General features: G+C 40.5%; 1 protein-coding gene across 2 annotated transcripts in view; it reads left to right on the top strand.

Annotated features, from left to right (window-relative positions):
* Positions 1-94: 94 nt before the first annotated feature.
* The window catches only part of ZFYVE16 (zinc finger FYVE-type containing 16), a 28,205-nt gene continuing 9,235 nt past the window's right edge, over positions 95-19,064 (top strand). Inside the window, exons 1-7 of one of the 2 annotated variants that reach the window (XM_075079902.1) lie at positions 95-312; positions 7,190-7,298; positions 7,486-9,668; positions 13,964-14,060; positions 14,957-15,133; positions 15,947-16,098; positions 18,173-18,551. In XM_075079902.1, coding sequence (XP_074936003.1) covers positions 7,229-7,298; positions 7,486-9,668; positions 13,964-14,060; positions 14,957-15,133; positions 15,947-16,098; positions 18,173-18,551 — 3,058 coding nt within the window. In that variant the 5' untranslated portion in view covers positions 95-312; positions 7,190-7,228. Of the gene's footprint in view, positions 321-7,189; positions 7,299-7,485; positions 9,669-13,963; positions 14,061-14,956; positions 15,134-15,946; positions 16,099-18,172; positions 18,552-19,064 lie in introns of both variants that reach the window. The other variant, XM_075079903.1, reaches the window with a different exon arrangement.

Genomic DNA, 19,064 nt, shown 5'->3' with positions numbered 1-19,064 from the left:
CAGTCTCCCCGCCGGCTCCGTCCCTCCCCACGCCGGCTCCGCCTCTTCACGTTGCCCCCGCGCCGGGGAGGGCGAGGCGCCGCCGCGCATGCGCGGAGCGGTGGCTGGGCGGAGAAGGAAGGGGTGCTGCTGCCGCCCTGCCGGAGCTGCGGGCGGGCGCGCGCTGCCTGTGAGGTGGACGGGCGGCGGCTGCAGGGTGTCGCCGCCCGCCCCACAGCAGGAGCAGCGGCGTCCTCCGGCGTCCTATGCGTCCGCCTCCCCCGGCGGCCTGGGAGGGCGGCACGGCTCGGCTCGGCTCGGCCCGGCCCGGCGGTGAGGATGTGGGGACGGGGCTGGCGGGAGCCGCGGCGCAGGGCCAGGCGCGGAGCGGGCCCCGCGGCCGGCGGGGGCGGGCGGGCGGCCTTCTCTTTCTCCTCCCGGGCCGGCCTCCCCGGTGGGGAGCCTGGGGTCGGTGCGGGCCCGTCGGGCGCGGAGCGCTGCGCGGAAGGGGTTCTTCGGAAGGCGCTGGGCTGCTGTCCAGCGGCGGGTCTCCTGCCCCGGGGCTGCCCTCCCACCGCCCTCAGCACTGCTTTATGGGGCTGACCGGCTCTGTCTCGCCTGGGCTGGCACGGGTGGGCGTCGTTAAGCTGGCGTGGGGCACTGGATTTTATTCCAGGCCTGAAGTTACTTCAGAAGTGAATCGACTGTCGTTAGCCAGACAAACTTCGTGGCTTTTACGGTCTCAGTAGTATCGGTGAATGCGCTTCTTGGAAGTGGAAGCGGGTAATGAAACAAAAACAAACCCCTGTGGTCTCTCAGCGGACAGTTTGCCGCTTGCACGCTGCAGCAGCTGGCCGCGCATTCCTCTCGCATCGCTGCTGTGCAGTGCATGTCACATCGGCTAGGTGGGTTCATTGCCCCTACAGGTTCAGAGATATTAGTGATATTTTTGCTTACCTCTGTTCCATCTGTTTTGGTACGGGGTACAGAGTATAACGGCCTGCTCACACCATACCCTTACAGGCATTAAGTGTTTTAAGACGTACTTCTGGATAAACTGGGAAACATTCTCAGTTTGTGTTTACGTACAAACCATAATGGCAGAGAACTGTCGTTAGTACATTCTGGGGAAACGAGTAAAGCACAGAAGGATCCGGTTGACTGCTGCTACTAGGTTCTGTAGGGTCTAGTGCGGTGTTGCTGAGGTTGTCTGATGTGAGTATCTGGTTATTAATAATGCAGATCAGAGAAGATGAGAATATTAGAGGGAACACTGGCTTCCATTGAGGAAAGATCTTTCAGACCTGATGTAGTAATTTTATTCTTGTGACTCATTTTCTCATGCTGATACAACTAATGATGGTGGCACTGTGGGCAGTGTGAGATGCGTTTGTTCAGTTGAGCAAGTGGATTCGTCAGCTCTGGGCCTGGCTGCTGATGGTACCGCTGATGTGTCGGAGCGCTGCTGAAAAACAGTAATTGACAGGTTTTTTTCTGTGTGAGTGAGGCTGTTTTCTGCTCAGAAGAACAGTAACAAAATACTGTGGGTGAAGGAAATAAAATCTTCAGGAGCTGAAGATGTCAGAATAGAGCTGTCTAATTAGTGTTGGTGATAATATAATCTGTTGGTAAAGCTTTGTTCTTCTGAAGTGTTAGTGTTGAACTAACAGAATGTTGCCCTTTAGGCAAGGCAGTTTAGTTTTTGCAGCGTGCCACCTAAGCTTTTCCTTATGTGTCTGAAAACTTCTATAACTTTTATCTTCATCCCCTGATTCAGCTAATAAATTTGCAGTGGCAGCAGCCACAGCAGTTTTTGCACTGCGTAATATGTTGTCTTGCTCAGCAAGAATCATTTTAGTTTTTATTTTACAACATTTAAGTTTTTCACAAAGCATTTGCTCAGTTGTAATGAAATTCCCTGTGAAGTTGATTGCTGATGACCTTCATGTGCAGCTGTACCCTTAAATATTTTTTGTCCTTAGGGTCTCAAGCCTATGGGTAGGCATGTGATATTGGAGAGGGGCGAGAAGGAGAAAGCTGGTAGTTAAATATTTAGTAGCCTAAAGGTGGGGGAAGAGGCATACTGTGCTTGGTGCAGCACTTTGCTTGTATGACACTGAACTTAAATAGTTCTTAATGATTGTGTTTTTGTTGGAGGCTTTGTTCTAGTTACAGTAGTTGCTGGGTGGTAAGCTGGAAAAGCTCACGTAAGTCCTGTTGTGAGGCTAGAAGCTTCAATATAGCTTTCTGCTCAGACTGAATATAATGATTAAACACAGTGATGGAGTTGAAGTAATGTAATTATGCAGTGAGCATGAAGACTTTCCCGATAACCTAAAATTAAGATGGCTACCGTGGTCAGCTTTCTGGAGTGAAGAGTTATGTGTGTGTTTGTGTTTCATTATCTCTAAACCTGATATTGTGTTCCTTTAGCATGCTCCATATAAAAGCAGGCCTGGATTCCACAGTGATAACTAGCCTTGACTAGCTGGAGCTCTTGTAATACCTGTATATATTAACACTACAGAGAGTGTTTTCCAGGGATTCTTAAACTTCAAAAGGCACCTTGTAATCAGATATTAAACTGGCTAGCTGGTAATAATAAACTTATCGATTTTATTTTACGAGTTACCACCACTGAAAACTACTAACTACCACCATTTAGAGTGACTGTATTTGAGAAAAAGAAATTGGCGGTCCATCCTGTAACTTGGCAGTACTAGCACACTTGTTATCTTCTCCTTTAAATAAGTGTGTGTTGAAATCCCTAGTAGAATGTTGGTTTTGAAATCTGGAATATGTGCCTATTATAGTAGAAGTGGTTCATAAATGATAGAAAAGAAGTGGCCTATAAAGTGTTGTTAAATGCACTCATGCACTCATGGCACAGTCATCCAGATCACAGTATTTGCTTCCCTTAGCTAACGGTTTCTGTGTAGTAGGATTATTGCCATTGTTTCTTAAGATACTGTTTTGATGAAATTTAAAGTGCAGTATTAGGAGTTTGCCAGAGACCAAGTCTGGCTGGGGAAATAATGTAAGCAAACCTTTGCCATTCTCTTTTGTTCCTTTTAAGCTTGCCTCTTGGATGGCTCAGAAAGTAAAGAAAGGTGTTTGACCAGGTGTCAATGTGACCTAGATATTAACTGTTCAGAATCCTTCCCGAGAGCACCACACAACAGCTTGCTTCAGTCCCCTTCATGTTGGCCGCTCCAGGTACTGGCTTCCTGGGTTCACATGCTGACTGCTGCCTGGCATAGCAATTGAGTGTTGTAAGTTTTCCACTAAATAAACTCAGGTAATGTAATAAAGAAAGCTGGTCTTGAAATCAGGGTACTATTCCTGTGAATTGATGCTGAAAAGCTTTGAAAGATGAGAGACTTAAGGTAAGCTTGTTTAGAAACACACCGAATGTTTGTCTGGAGAAGTGGCAAGTACTCTTAGCATGCTTTTTTGTAATACATCGACAAAAAGTATTGTTCTGTCTTGAAGCTGAAGAATACTCAACAAAACAAAGAGTTGACTGTTAACTGGGAAAAAAATGGATCTTTGCCAATTCTTTGTCCTTGGAAACCCTTGTGATCAGTGTGTTCTGTACTTCAAGTGGGATGAGCTGCTGATAAAGGAAGTGTGATATACAGAAGGACGAATGGTGTGATGAGAATTAGAGACCTGTAATGGTGTAAAATGTTTGGAAAGTGACCTGTGTCTGTCTGTTAATATGTAATTTTGGTGTATTTTTGGCTGAAGAAGTAGTAAGTGAACAGCCCTATGCTTCTCTTGATGTCAGGCCTTGTAGTCCTACAGTAGGCAGTCAGATGTCTTAAAGAAATAACAGACCTAATTAGCTCAATTTGGCACAGTAATCTGTGAGAGTAAATCTCTAAAACTAAATATGAAAGATTTTTTTATAACAGCTTCTGGTGCCATTAGGGTACCTGAATAAAATTAATTTCAGAGATCATCTTTAAGTGTGATTTATTGGTGATAGGTGCTTGTTTCCTTCATTAACAATTAGGGTTTTTAAAAAACATTTATTGCCAATTTAAAAAATACTCAATTCTGATTGTGGTAAATTAGGAACTTAACTTGCAGGGCTGTAAATCTACAAACAGTGTTTTGTGTAGATCATGAAGAGTGAGGCAGCCAGATTTACAGACCCTTGCCAGGACCTTGTGCTAGGTTAGTGTTTGTTTCACTGGGAAGAAACAAGCAAAACACCTAACTTTGTTCTCCCTCTACAGTACATGACTTTCTGTCTTTTTAGCTCCTTGACCTGGCTTCTTCTGGAGTGAGGTAAGAGTGGGTGCCAGCACAAATGAAGGCTGGGGTAATGTGTGGCTGGAGAGTGGCAAGGGGGCTGTGACCACCACCCCTTTTTGTCGCAGCTGTTAGTCTGCACATTAGTTGTAACTTAAGTTGCACCTGAGTGGTAAGGTTGAATAATATATACCCCTACAGAGAATAAAAATCCGCATTATGTATTTCTTGACCCCTAGTTTTTCTCATAATCCTTCAATATTTCTAGTTCATATGATATGTTAGACTAATTTTTGACCATCGGTTTTGTTGCTGTCTGTAAATGCATGCTTTAAGGATGGGGTCTGTATTTTAACGTCTCTTAATGACTCACCAAAAGCTGTTAACCTTGTAAGTCTCTTAACTGAAATAACTTCCATTTTAAGTTGTAATCTCCCACTTGCCAGGAGGTTGTGAAATGAGCCGATTGTTACCAGCAAGACCTGTATTCAAATGAGTGTAAGAGAAATGACATTAAATAGGTACTTGTTGCTATTTGATGCTCATTAGATAGCTGTGTGAGACTTGACGTATGGTGCAGCATGCTGAAGACTGTTGGAGTGACTAATTTGTGGCCATGGATATCAATACAGTGGTATATTCAGATTGTTTATTTTTTACTTACATATGGGCACAAAGTACTGCATTAAGTTATGATGCATACTCTTTGCTTCACCTTTCTTTTGCCTTGCAAGTCTCTATTTGGACTATATATTGGCTTAAACAGGTATTCTTGTTATGTGTGTAGTGAATGTAGTAAGTGAATGCACCTGATCTGAACCATTCAGTGAGAGGAAGCCTTACACCTCAGAAAAGTAAGGCATAGAATTTAGATCTGTAGCTGCACTGTGGTGTAAGTGGTATGAGAGGATTTAACTATTTCTTTGGGCTCTAAGCTTTGAGAAGAGACAGTACAATGATACCATAAGTCGGCAAATATAAGAACCCCATAAAACTCAGTTTGTAGTTTTAGAAAGCAGGCACTCTTTATTGTGGTGCTGGGCGCACAGGGGATCACTCCACTTAGTGTGTGCACTGAGTTGCTCTACTACAGGGGTTATATGCAATCAAAATATACACATTCATTACATTTCTATGAAATAATTACCATAGTCATACTGTTATTTGAATTCATCAACATATGCACATGTCCTTAATGCATGCGCAGTTGTGTTCATTGGTGGTCTTCCAGGGTCCTCTGGTAGTCGTTGATAGTCTTCCTCACTGTGTCCGCTGGTTGAACTCAGTCTCTGGGCATGCTCAGTTCATTTTTGGCTTGGTTGCACAATTCTTACTGATACTAAACTAGCTTGTTCTAGTACATTTCCCTTATTTATTCTACTCAAGGATACAGTGTCTCCAGACTCCCTTCTATCTAATCACATACAGCAAGCTCTAGGACTATCTTATTTGCAAAGTATTCCAAGTATTTCAAACTTAGCTATGTTACTCCAATTAGAGGGGACCATATGTTCTTTTTGAAGCTGGTGTCAGGTATCAATGAGATGGTCAAAGTACATTGAGTGGGGTAGGGTGCGAAGTCAGCCAGTGCAGAGAGTAAATGCACTGATAAGAGTGGAAGGAAAACCAGACAGACCTCTGCAGGTCCAGTTTCCAGACATTAGACTAAAAGGATCTGACTCTCTTCACTTACAGAAAGTGTAAATAACATATTGATTGAATGTTATAGGTAACTGCGCAGTGGGTTGTCAGACATGAAAAAGATGTGGAATTAGAAAGCACTTCAGAGTGAGCAAAAAGGCATAACATTGAGTGGCTGAGAATCTTCATTAAACAAATGAAATGGGATGTTTTGCAATAGGGAATGTGATTAATAAATAGATTTTTGATGAGTTGGTAAGTTTCCAAAACGAGATTTAAAAAAAAAATTTTGTTTGGGTCTCAGAGAAAGTTAATGGGTTTTGTGTTTTGAGTAGAATAGCCATGATGAGCTGAATTGCCATGCTGTGTGGTTTTGGTTGGTTCCCCCCCGCCCCCCCCCCCCAACTTTGGAGGACAGTTTAAGAGGAGGATTTAAGTTTAAGAGGAGGATTTAAAGGCAGCTCATTGGTTGTCATGGGGGAGGCATACTGACCTCAACCTGCTTAAATGCAATTGCAGCTCTGTGTCAAAATGGCTGTGTCATACATACTTCAGTGCTTCAGCTGGTTATCTGCTTTAACAGTCCTGATATATGTTAGGTTTTAGCTTGTGTTTTGTCTTATCTGAAACGTTTGGTCATAGCTGAAAGTAAGTTGAGGTTGATTGGCTGGATAGCTTGGGAACTGAGAGAACCTTTTTCTTTAAGGGCTGGGTTCATGGGCTCAGTGTCGAACTGGTTATCAGGTTTGAACCCCATACAGGAGGCTTTTTTCTTGCTGGCACTTTTGCCAGCTGAAGGATACTTTTCGTACTTCCTACTGCAGTTTAAAGCATTAAATATCTGGAATTATGTAGGCGTAATTTATTTAAATGGTTAGCTTGGGTTGATTGTGTAATGACAGCCTATTTTGGTTTTTTTTTGCCTGTGAACTGTGTGGCATAAAATGTATAGGGGGTCAAAATAGAAGATCCTAGGATCCCTTCTGGTTTTAGGCTTCCTGACATCATAAGCCCACAGTATGTGCTTTCAGATGCATTTGCTTTTAATAAGGCAGCCTCAATTTCCTGATTTAAGGTGAATTTTGGGCGTATTGTGCATAGTGTACTGACTATACTGTAGAGTGTTTTCAGAGTGCATAGAGGCTGACAATCTGCGGCCTTGTTTGTACTTATATTTTGTATACATGGAGAGAGAAGAAAATGTTTTTAAAAAGAAAAAATATTTCATAGAAGTTGCCTTCTAATAATAAAACTTTGACTTTGTAAACAGCAAAATGCTGTGAATGAAACGCTATATTTTTCTTTTTAGGTTTAAGAAGGCTAAAGCTTCACTAGAACTGTAACTAGAATGGACAGTTACTTTAAAGCTGCAGTCTGTGACTTGGACAAACTACTTGATGAATTTGAACAGAATACAGGTTAGTTCCTGTGCTGCCTTGTTCTTCAGCATAATAATATCTGCCAAATGGCTGTTACCACAGAATTTGAAAGTAACATACTCTAAATAAAAGCTTGTATTGATGAATAGATGGGATTTAGAGGGAGTGCACTTTGGAAAAAGATGAGTTTTATAAACTTTGCTTTTCATCTTTTTGCTTAAAACAGATGAATATGACTGCTACAGAACACCTCAAAATCCATATGACTCAAAACACCATTCGCTTTCTTCGGTTCTGGATTGCTTACAACATGTATACCCAACACCAAAACTGCAAAAGGATGCTGACGATTGTACTTCTTCAGAAGAAGTCTCTCTGGCTGGCCACATTGGATCAAATGAAGTGCTTCTGAGTTATTCATCACAAAATGAGAAAAGCATGGCTGGACCTGATCTTTTGTCCACAGTGGACAGTGGTTTCTTACGTGAAAGTCAGCCTTCAAACGTAGAAGGGTATAATATACTGGTGTGTGATCTTGTTAGTGACACAGGTAACTTAATTCATTCAGTGGCTGCTCATGAAGATACTCAAAAGTTGCAGCCAGATGACTTCCAGGTCAGTGAAGGTTTGATTGGTGTTGGCATACCTTGCTTACCTGTTCCTAGTTCTGTGTTATCAGCTGGTTGCAGTGGCATTTCAAGTACAGGGCAGAGTGGTGGGGACACAATGCTACAAGATTCAGGACATCTTAAAACAGAAGAGATGAATCATTTAGCTTTAAAATCAGGTGGTTGTGCTACAGCAAAGATCTTAGATCCATGTGATGATCAACACAGGACAGAATCTGTAAAGTTCAGTGAAGTATTTGATCAGCTTGAACAAACGGCTTACCTCAATACTGCATGTGTCCCTGTAATGTCACAGAATTCAAATGTGGACAGTCCCAGAGATGAGAAAGCATATGAAAAATTGCCTTGTGAACTGCAAGATGAAAGTGCCTGCTCTGCAGTAAGCAGAGAGATGTATGGAAGAAATGCCATAGAAAATGTAGACTCAAAAGATGAGAGTGATGTGGAATCCCTTCCTTCAGATGTGCCAAAGAGGCCTCAGTTGCACAGAAGCCAGGCAATATTACCTGGAAATTCTGTTTTACCAGGCTCCTCATGTCAGACAGGAGCTGAAGTGGAATTGGAAGAGAAAATCACAGAAGAGAATGTAGGTAGTGAAGAACTTAATACTAATGAAATACTAAACAGTGTTTCAACTTCGTGTATTTCAGTTGAGGGTGTCCAGACCTCGCTGTCATGTCTTCCACTTCCTGTATCTGTATGTGGTTCATTAGTTGTAATGGAAGAAAAAGTTAATCCTCTACCTCAAAATGAAATGGCAGAGGTTATTAGTGATATTTTAACCGTTCATGCTGGAAAGTCTAAAACTGGTCTCTCTGGTAAGGAATCCTGCAAAAACACTGACTTGCATGAACAGGAAGGATATAGAGCTAAAATTGAGAAAAGTCTTGTGGAAAAAAGTACAGATGGAGAGAAGTATGATACTGAGAATGTAACAGATGACAGTGATTCTCAGCAAATCGAAGCTTTTGCTTCTGCTTTTCTAGAATATGAAGCTGAGCCATATGGTGTTGGTGTAGACTCTTATTACAATGACAGTATGAGCCGTGTTATGGCTGACTTTACTGATGAGGAGAATGTTATTAAAAGTGATACTCTAATAAGCGATGCTGAGCTTGATGATTTCCTGTACGGACAAAGTCTTCAGTCCAACGTGTTGAAGTGTTCAGACAATGATAGTAACTTAATGGAAGCTGATGCAGATGAAGGGAATTTAACGAATGTGAACAACCTGAATTTCACAGAGGTCACTGAAGAACATACGCAAGCAAAACTGGAGGAGATAATGAGGATTAGTAGTAACTTTAAAGTGTCTCTTGCTGCCAATGAATCGGAATCTGTGACAGAAAAGAGTATGTCTTGTATGCAGGGCGTGACTGAGAGTGGTAGTGAAGCACTAGTTTCTAATGTTTGTACTGCAGGTGCAAGGCCAAAGCAGTTGCTTGGCCTTTCCCAAGGAGCTGTCAGTCAGAGGCAACGTAATAGAACAGATGTGCCTGAGAGAGAAAACGAGGAAGCCAGTTGTGTTACCCCAGAAGCTCTCCTCTCAGGCAGCACTGTAACTGTTTGTAAAAGTTCTGACCCTGCACGCACTGGGGAAGGCAGCTCTGAGGCTGGAGGAGATCCAACATCTGAAAACGTAGAATCACTTAAAATACCTGCAGCTCTCTCATGGAAACAACCGTTGTGGGTTCCTGATTCAGAGGCACCCAACTGCATGAACTGCCAAGTCAAGTTCACGTTCACAAAAAGACGACACCACTGTCGTGCATGTGGAAAGGTAAGTTATTGAGGGGGCTCCTGTGTTACTGAAAGCAAATGAATTCTGATTTGAGGGCAACCAAAATACAGAAGGGAAAGAATAGTGACTGTTTTTCTAGGTTCAAAGTATTTTATTTTATAAAAAATTTATTTTTTCTTCATAGAAACTTAAAGACTGTTGGAAAAGACTGATATTAACTAAACGTATGGCCTTTTTTTTGAAAATAATTAAAAGGAAGTACAGAGAATGTTATCACTGGCTAGACTAATCTGGTTTTCATAGAAAAAGGAAGATGAGACAGTGGACTACTTCATAGTAGTCATGGTGAATCAGCTTTTTACTCAGCTTTTAAATTAAGCTTAAGCCTTTAAGCTTAAAAAAATTGAGATGATGATCGGAATTCAGGTAAGTGATCATATTAGCAGTAGTGCACTGTCCATTAATCTGCAAGGATTGCATTCTCTCAGGAGCTGTAACAGCAGTACCAGTGCAAAGGATTTATAGTCTAAATCTGTCCTCCTGTGTGTTTAGATGTTTAATTTCCCAGGGGAGTCTTCTCAGGGGAGAACAACACTGCTTTTGTGGGGTGAACGGTACTCACCAACTAAGCAAGTATTCTGTAGAACTTTTTTCAGCTAGTGGTCTTCTGCAGTGAGTAAATAATGTCAAAGTTCTTAATCCAGAATTCCCTTGTGAGCTACAGTGGCTTACATCTGTACTTAGTGCATAAATGGAAATACTGACAATACTAATTAAGTTATTTTTCAGCGTTCCTCTGTGAGCTGTATATGAGGAGATATAGCAAAGACTAATGTCAGTACTTGCTAACTTTTTGCATCCCCAGTGTTGAGAGGCACCTGGAGAGGCTTTGTAATGTTTTCCCTGGTTGCCTCTTCTAGCACTGTGTTTTCAAAGCATAGTACCCATTTACTTCAACTGCAGTAAGCGTGAACTAAAATGCAGGTCTGAATTTGGGTGCCAAGAAAATTAAAAACTGATCGTGATGACCTAGAACTCATCAAACTGAATCACTTGGCAGAATATCCTGTTGAAGTTTTGTAAGAGTTTAAAACACCGTTCTTCAGAGTGGGTTTCATTTTAGTCATAAGACTGACTTCAAATTCCTGTTTACATTCACTGTGAAATTTCTTGCACCTTGTCCAGAGATGGGGATAAAAGCATCCTTTACTACACCGTCTGCTTTACAGCCATCAGCTCTTAGTGCTGCTAATCTTATGTGTTAACAGGGGGTTTTTGGCAGAACAACAGTGTAATTAGAAGGAGCATCACAGTGCATGTTTGCTGGGGAGAATGACTGAAGGCAGAATAGAGTATCTAAACTTTATGGATACTGGAGCGCTAGGCAGTTGTAACTCTATCATAGCTATTCTGAATGCACAACAGTTTAACTTTTTGCCTTGTAAGACTTTTTGTCTTTTTAATAGTAACTTCTTTGTCTTAAAAAAACAGACAAAATGTTTGTGGGATGTTGTGTGTCATTGTGTTTTCAACTACTTGGACATAAGGAAAAACTGGTAGGAGTTCACAATTGTCCTCTGTGGACTATTCTGGAAGACAGTTATATAGTTTTCACATGGTCCTACAGCTGTTTTTATCAATGAAAAGGGCAACTCTTAGGAATTTTGGCTTCTGTGCTGGAGATAAGTGTGAGGTTAGTGGTCCGTGCTTTGTCTCCCATCTGTAGCACTTGTGAGGCCAAACAACTCAGTGTTTTTATTTAGGCATTTGTCTCCTGCTATGGTACCCTTTGTCTTCATACTCAGTAAGAATATCTTTGCCCAGCAACCTCATCTCAATCTCATTTCCCCTGTTACATTACCCTTAGTTTGTCTTCACCCCTTGACTCCTGTGCATCAGGATTAAGCTGCCTCCTCTGTTGTGTGTCCCAGTCGTACCAAGTGTAAGAGGAGAATACCAATTGCACAGGATTGTACTGCTTAGCATTTGAAGCCCTAAGGTGGATTGTAACTGATTAGCAATTAATCTTCACCAGTTACATTCTTAACATCTTTAGTGAGCATGTGCATTTTCAGTTGAGGTAAATTACCTGTGACACTAATGCAGAAGCAATTGGAACAGTTTCTTTTTTGAGCTTGTATTGCACTGATCAAGTATTACTGTTTTTACAGTCACTTTTCTTACCCTTGAAAGAACGTAAGGGAAAAGTGAGAAAAGCACCGGATATTTATGGAAACTCTTGCAGAAAACAGCTTTACTAGAGATGTAATTCTTTGAATGGGATTATGCCGGTGTAGTCCAGACTAGACACACACACTTTTCCCCATCTCTGCTTAAAAACAGATAGGATATATATCCTGTTGGAGTAGAAAAGCACATTCTATTCTTTCAAAGGAGCCTTCAGTGAGCTGTTAAAGTACTTTGCTGAAGGGAGGTAGTAACATGAAGGCAACGAATTCTTTCTGAGTTGGGGAGCCTACTTTGCCAACATAGTTCCTCAGCCAGCAATAGTAAATTGCTTGGGAAGCATGAGCTCTGGCTTAGATAGTTGTCCATGAGGGAGAAGGGGCAGCTTGGAGTTTTGTGACAAACTGATAGTGCTTGTTATGGAGAGACTTGGTGCAGCACATGATGCTGCAAGATCAGTGGATGAGGAATAGCTCTTCGCTGGTATGAGACTAGATTGTTTTAACCATTACCTGAACCCTAATGGTGTCACCGAAATCGGGAATGAACCTCGTAACACCAATGTAGTGTTAAAAGGCAGGCATTCTTTGTTTGCGGTGCCAGATGCACAGGGGATCGTTCATTCCTGATTTCGGTGACAACGGGAGATGGCAGCAGTTCTCTTCAGAGATAATACTAAAGCAGTAAAGCAAATCTGACCCAATTCTGGGGTTCAGTCTTGTTCCTGTCACTGTTGTTTAATGTAAAATAGTTACAGAATTAACGGAAGTAGGGAGCAAATCTGGGAATAGGTGGTTAAACCTGGAAGTATTTTCATCATTCCAGATAAGAATTTCAGTATAATATCACTGTGTCCTCCTTGTTGCTGCTCTTTGTGTGTATATGGTGGTTTTTGGTTTTTTTTTTTCCCTGAAGGTTTCTTTATGGTAGATTAAAATACAGGCTTGAGTGTTATGCTGCAGAGGGTTTAGAATCAAACAAGTCGTATTTCTTGGAGGAGTTCTCTAATTGCTGTGCAATTTTACGCCAGCTGCTTCCAGCTATGATCTTAAAAAAAACTTTTAAAAATCCAGTTTTGGCTAGTTTGTGGGCACCTGGCCTTATGTGACTGGATCTGCTTGCAGCAACAAATTTTAGGTGCTGCTCTCTTTCGGAGCTGAATCTGAGAGAGTATTGGCATGAGCTGAGTGCTTAGCTGTGTAATGTGGGCATTCCTGGCCATGTGTGGGAGGCTGATTTTGTAGATATTTAAGAATTGCTTTGGTCCCACAGAAATACTTGACAAATTTCAAAAGCTTATGGTATGGATAGGTTGTGGTGCAGTTCTGGGGAGCAGGATAGGAAGAAGCCCTGATCAAAAGCAGATTTGGTGGACTTTGTAGTTTGGCCCAAACTGTAGAGCTTTGAGATTCTTAATCATAGCATCACAGAATGGTTTGGGTTGGAAAGGACCTTTAAAAATCATCCAGTGCGACCTTCCTGCCATGGGCAAGGACATCTCTCCCTTTGTCATGTTGCTTAGAGCCCAGACCTACCTGACCTTGAACACTTCCAATGATGGGGACATCCACAACTTCTCTGGGCAATCTGTTCCTGTGTCTCACTGTCCCCACTGTAAAAAATGTCTTCATTAGATCCAACTGAAATCTACCCTCTTTTCAGCTTAAAACTTTGTCCCTTGTCCTCTCACTACAGGCCTCAGTAGAAAGTCTCTCTTCATTTGTCTTTAAGCCCCCTTTAAGTATTGAAAGGCCACAATAAGGTCTCCCCGCAGCCTTCTCTTCTCCAGGCTGAACAACCCCAACTCCCTCAGCTTTCCTCCATAGGAGAGGTTCTTCAGTCCTCTCATCACTTTTGTGGGCCTCCTCTGGACCTGCTCCAACAGGTCCATGTCTGTCTTGTTCTGGGGTCCCCAGAGCTGGATGCAGTAAAACCCTTTTTAGTCTAGTACTTTCCCTTCTCCCCAAACAGAAGTGTATTCTAAAATGCTGAAACTCCCTCTCTCTTTCCTTACTTCCAAAAATATGTATACATGCTTTATATAATCCAGTCTGTTTTAGTAAAAGGAGTAAATAATAATGGGGACTTAATTAATAAAATACTGGAATTTTGTCTATAATATTTAATTCAATCTTATTCTGGTTCAGGTATTTTGTGGTGGCTGTTGCAAACGAAAATGCAAACTACAATACATGGAGAAGGAAGCAAGAGTCTGTACTGGCTGTTATGATGATATTAATAAAGGTAAAAAGGTTGTTTTGAGTAATTGCAGTAATAACTAAAGAAGAACAGGTACAGCTAGCATCTCTTTAACCTTTGTTCTTTTGGGGGAGCTTCATTACTTTAATTAGTGTATGTTTTCCTATTTTTGAGATAAGGAGGAAGAGGATAATTGTACCTCTTAGCTGGATTTCAGTTCTTATTTTAAACTTAGAGTAGCCAGCTGATTATTATTTTTTTTTTTTTAAATAAAAGGTAGATGTGAACTCCCTAGGACTAAATATTGAGTTATGCTGTTGGGCCATCTGTGGCAGGAGTCTAGCAGAAGTGATCCACCCTTCACAGTAGCCGTCTATGTGTTTAAAGGCTATACTGATGCTTATTCTCACAAACATGTGCCCATTTTATGTAGCTTTCTGTCCTGATGTTTTTACAAGTCATGTAACAGTACTACAGTAATTGAATCATAAGGTAACCTTTTTTTAACTGAAGGCCAAGCATGGATGCCTATGGAAACACCAGGAGAAAAAAATGAGGTCTTCATTATTAATACTTAAATAATAAGTTGAAAACATACCAGATTTTTAATATGCCACCTGAATGGAATTTGACTTGATAAATGTGATATATGTATTTGCACCAAGGTGCAGGGTTCATATGGTTCAATGTAGTCACTGCAGCAGTAGCAAGATGTACAAGAGGTCTGTTTCTGTTAGGAGCAAATTAGGCAAATGTGCAGGTAGAATATCAAGAAATCTAAATTTTCTTCTGTACAATAGCCTGCGTGTTCATTTTTCATAACTAATTTCAATTTCATAAATTGTGCACTGCTCTTTAAAAAAAAAACACGCCTATAATACTGCACTGCAGATGAAATTTAATTAATTGTGAGATCTTAAAAGCTAACTACATTTTTATAGCACAGGCATTTGAAAGGATGATGAGTCCAACTGGTCCTGTCCCCAGTTCCAGTGTCTTCTCGGAGTATTCTTCTGCTGTTCTGCCTTCGGAGGAAGCCCATATAGCCTGCAGTACTAGCTCTCCTTCACCTTCTGCATTGTTACCTATCTCAGTACTTAAACAACCTGGTAATGAAGGTATGGTAAATATAGTCTAATATATCTAACGCCTTCAGGATCTCTTTGGAAAGTTTATCACATCATGGATACATACTTGATATAGTGGTATTTTTTGTTGGGAATGGAAATCGGGAAATTGGAAGGCTACTTTTAGTCCCCAGTTTTGATGTCATGTATGAGCTTGATCAAGTCTGTCTTAAGTCTCCATTTATGAAATATGGATGTTACTTTTTTATTGTCTTCTCAGTTTATATTGTAATTTTTTGTGTGCGTAGATACTACTTTCATTATTTTTATATAGCTTAATAGATCTCTGGCTGTTGTGTTGCAACTGCTGGTCTTACAGTAAAAAACAAAACATAGTGGTTTAGGGAAAAGTTGCTAGGGAGCATTAGGGGTTCATTCTCTGTGTAAATACAAATGACTAATGGCAAGTAGTGTATTTGTTCCACTTCTATTAAACATCTGACCTTCTTCAATGAAAATTTTTTAAGCAAAGTGATAAGCTAACTAGACTGTATTTCATCTTTTAGTTGTGGTATGCACTTCATTCTTATCATACTACAGAGGGATGATTGAGGAAGTAGCCTTCCTTACATGGGGATTGATAGATATAAATACAACATGCCAGCTTCCTCTGCAAGTGTGAGATTTTTTTCATTTATTTGCCTGACTAGAGACTGGCTGATGTCAAACTGTCTACCTGTGCTTGGTTCCAGTAAACAGATTCTCTATATATTTGTGGGGAGAAGGGGCTTAATTCTTATCCCTTTCAGCTATTAGAACACTACAATAATATGAAGTCAGTGTTGTTTTCTTAACCTGTCCTAGGGCTGTGTCCCAAAGAACAGAGGAGAGTTTGGTTTGCAGATGGTATTTTACCAAATGGCGAAGTGGCAGATACAGCAAGACTTTCATCTGGATCAAAGAGGTTGTCACAGGACTTAAGTCCAGTAAACTTTGACTTGCCAGAGATGCATATGGTATGAATCAAGAAGTGTGTGTAGGTGCATGAATTACCTCTTGAAATACCTTTGCTTGCTATTGATACCTTACATACCGTATTACGACTTTTGCTTCACAGCTTTTGGAATCTGAGCCAATATTTTATTTTTTTAGGGGGAGGGTCAGGGGTTGGGGGGGAAGGTGGGAGGGTGGCTGTGAAGTCCTTGGATTGAAATATTCTGTAGACTGTACTTCAGAGGAAATGCTGTTTGGTTTTGGGTGTATGTGAACTTTAAGAACAGTATAGCATAAAATTCTCCAAAACAAGGGGGATTATCCGGCTGTATTCTTGGTGGTTTTTTTTTTTTTAACACAGCCTTTGATTAACTACTTTTGTGAAAGTAACCTCAGCCATAGTTCTGAAACCTGTCATTAGCAACATGCTTACAGTAGAAGTTTGTGGGTTTTTTTAAGTGGCTTCCTATAGTTCGCTTGTTGGGTTAGACTAACCAGAAGTTGTGTAATGCCCTAGAACACTACATTGTAGTGTGCAGCAAAATGTACATATTGTTTCTAATGTGAGCTAATATTGAACTGAGAGGGGGATTGGCTTTTTATAATAGATCATATTCATGGTGTTGAACTCACTGCACTTGACAAGAGGGGTCCAAAGAAGTGGTATAAGTTTGCCATGGAAGGTTTTGGAGAGATTCCTCAGCTGGAGTCTTAAAACACAGCTCTGAAGTGCTGTCTCAAGTGATAACAAATTCTGATTCTAAACTGTTGAAGACTTTTTAAAACAAATTAGTAAAGCTAATGACCAGACCAGATCATTATTATTTGTATATGGAGGATCTGAACATTTACCAGGTGCACAGCATGTCAATCAGCCTTGATTCATAAAGAATGGACAATAGTACATGAGACTTCATTTGATCAAGGAAGGACTCAAGTTGCAGTAATCAAAAGGTATAGCGTGTCCTCCATTTTGGGAAGGAGTAGGATATTTTCACTTGCAAAAGATGAGCAATGTCTAAAATTAAAGGCAGCATGGACAAAGTGAGTAGGAAACGATTAGTTGATGGTTCTTGTATGCAGCTTCAGAAGCTCAAAACAAATCCACCATATAGCAAAGGATGTACTTTACTAGGTAACACATAATCCTGAACATGCTGCCACACGATGCTGTAAAGGTCAAAAGTATAAAGTGATGTGAAACACCAGCAAGCAAATTTCGTGGGAAAGAAGTCAATTAGAGGCCAATTTAGTCATCTTCTTGTCTCTGTGTTTGTGGGGTGTTACTATTGGGGTTGGTGTCTTTTTACTTTTTTTTCTGGTGTGTATTCTCTACACAGAGAGGTTCTCTTTGATTTGAGATTCTTTGTATTCTCTTTGCTCGAAGCTGATGACAAACCAGGAGAGCTGTTGGGTTTTTTTATCTTGTTGCAATGCAAGGTCTTCCCTTTTGAGTTAGGCTGCAAGTCTAACATACTTGAAAGATAATAGCACACCTCTTAATTTTTTTTTAACTTTTTTTAATGACAGCTCATATCCTAATGTGTCTATCCTCATAGCTTGTCATATCCATTTTTCTGGGGGAGCAGCATACATCTGACTCCAACTAGAAATGACTCAGACTGTAAAATGCTAGACTCAACCCTTAGTAAATAGAACTACACTTGCAGTACTGAACTGCTGATCCCAATGATGGCAAATCACAATGACGACAATGTTCAGTAGCTATGAGTGGGGAAATAGTAATATTAAACAGATTACCGAAGGGGTACTTGGCTTATTTTTGACTGTGTTACATCTAACTGTTTTATGCTAACACAACTAATCTGCAGTGCTCTGGTAGGAATTCTGTGTTATTGAACAAATAAATTGATGATGCATCTTTAATGTAACTCCTAAAGATGGGAGGGGCGGAAAAAAAAAAAGATGATTCAGGAGATCCATGAGAAACTTGCTGGCTTTCTTCTTGTTCAGAGGAAATGCATTCTCAGTATTTGTGGTAGATTTCTTATCTTTTTACTTCTAGAATGCTAGTAATGAAAGTTTAGCTTGTTGTAAGACAAGAGTGTAGATTTTTTTTTTTATTATTATTCATAGGCTGCAAAATCGGAGGAAGATGACATCTTAAGTGATGTAAATCCAAATCCAAAGGACAAAATCGGTGGTATTACAAGAATGGAGGAATTATGTCAGTTTTTCTCTTCAGATGATGTACAGCAGGCCATTCTAGGCCAGAGTGAGGTGGTACCTAGTTATAAATCTGTAACTCTGGAAACTAAAGAGTGTTCTCCTACTGCAGAAGCTGAGAAGACTAGTTCCAGTTCAGTTGATCAGACTACAAGTGATATGTCTGTTAGTCGTTCAACTTACAGAGCGCTATGTGGTGTTGAAAATTGTGTTCGTAAAGAGATCAGCCTTGTTCCTGATGGTGATAAACTGCCACCGCTTCTGCTTGCAGTGGGTGAAAAAGAAAAAGGTAAAATTTGGGAATACAGATATTTAATCACCTGATGCAAGATTTCTAAATATGAACTTGGGTGTATATAAGTATATTTCAATACAGTTCTAATCTCTCATTTATTTGCTGCACACTGGATTGTTGGATAATTGAACACAGATTATGAACAAGATTAATGTGTTACGAAAATAATACTTCATCACTTAAATGCATTACAGTAGTGACTGTGCTTATTGATGGTAACTAACAGTACCAGTATACAGATGAAGAGGATGCATACACAATTAGTCAGTAATTACCAAATGAATGATAGCCCTAGTTTGCACCTTTGTTACAAGCTATGGCTTTATTTGTATATGTTCTTTGTATCTTAGGGTAAGCTATTAATTGGTTGATACGTAGCTATTCTAAGTTTGAGAATAATTAGCACCCTCTTATGGTAGAGGGATGGGACAATCTTTTATATGCTATGATCTGTAATTCTTGTTTTAGGTAGTTGGCTGACATGTTGAACTAAATTGAGTGTTAATT

Source organism: Phalacrocorax aristotelis, chromosome Z (genome assembly GCF_949628215.1).
Source record: "Phalacrocorax aristotelis chromosome Z, bGulAri2.1, whole genome shotgun sequence".
Taxonomy (NCBI): Eukaryota; Metazoa; Chordata; class Aves; order Suliformes; family Phalacrocoracidae; genus Phalacrocorax; species Phalacrocorax aristotelis.
The sequence above is the reverse complement of the archived record's forward strand: the minus strand, read 5'-3'. Positions and strand labels throughout refer to the sequence as shown.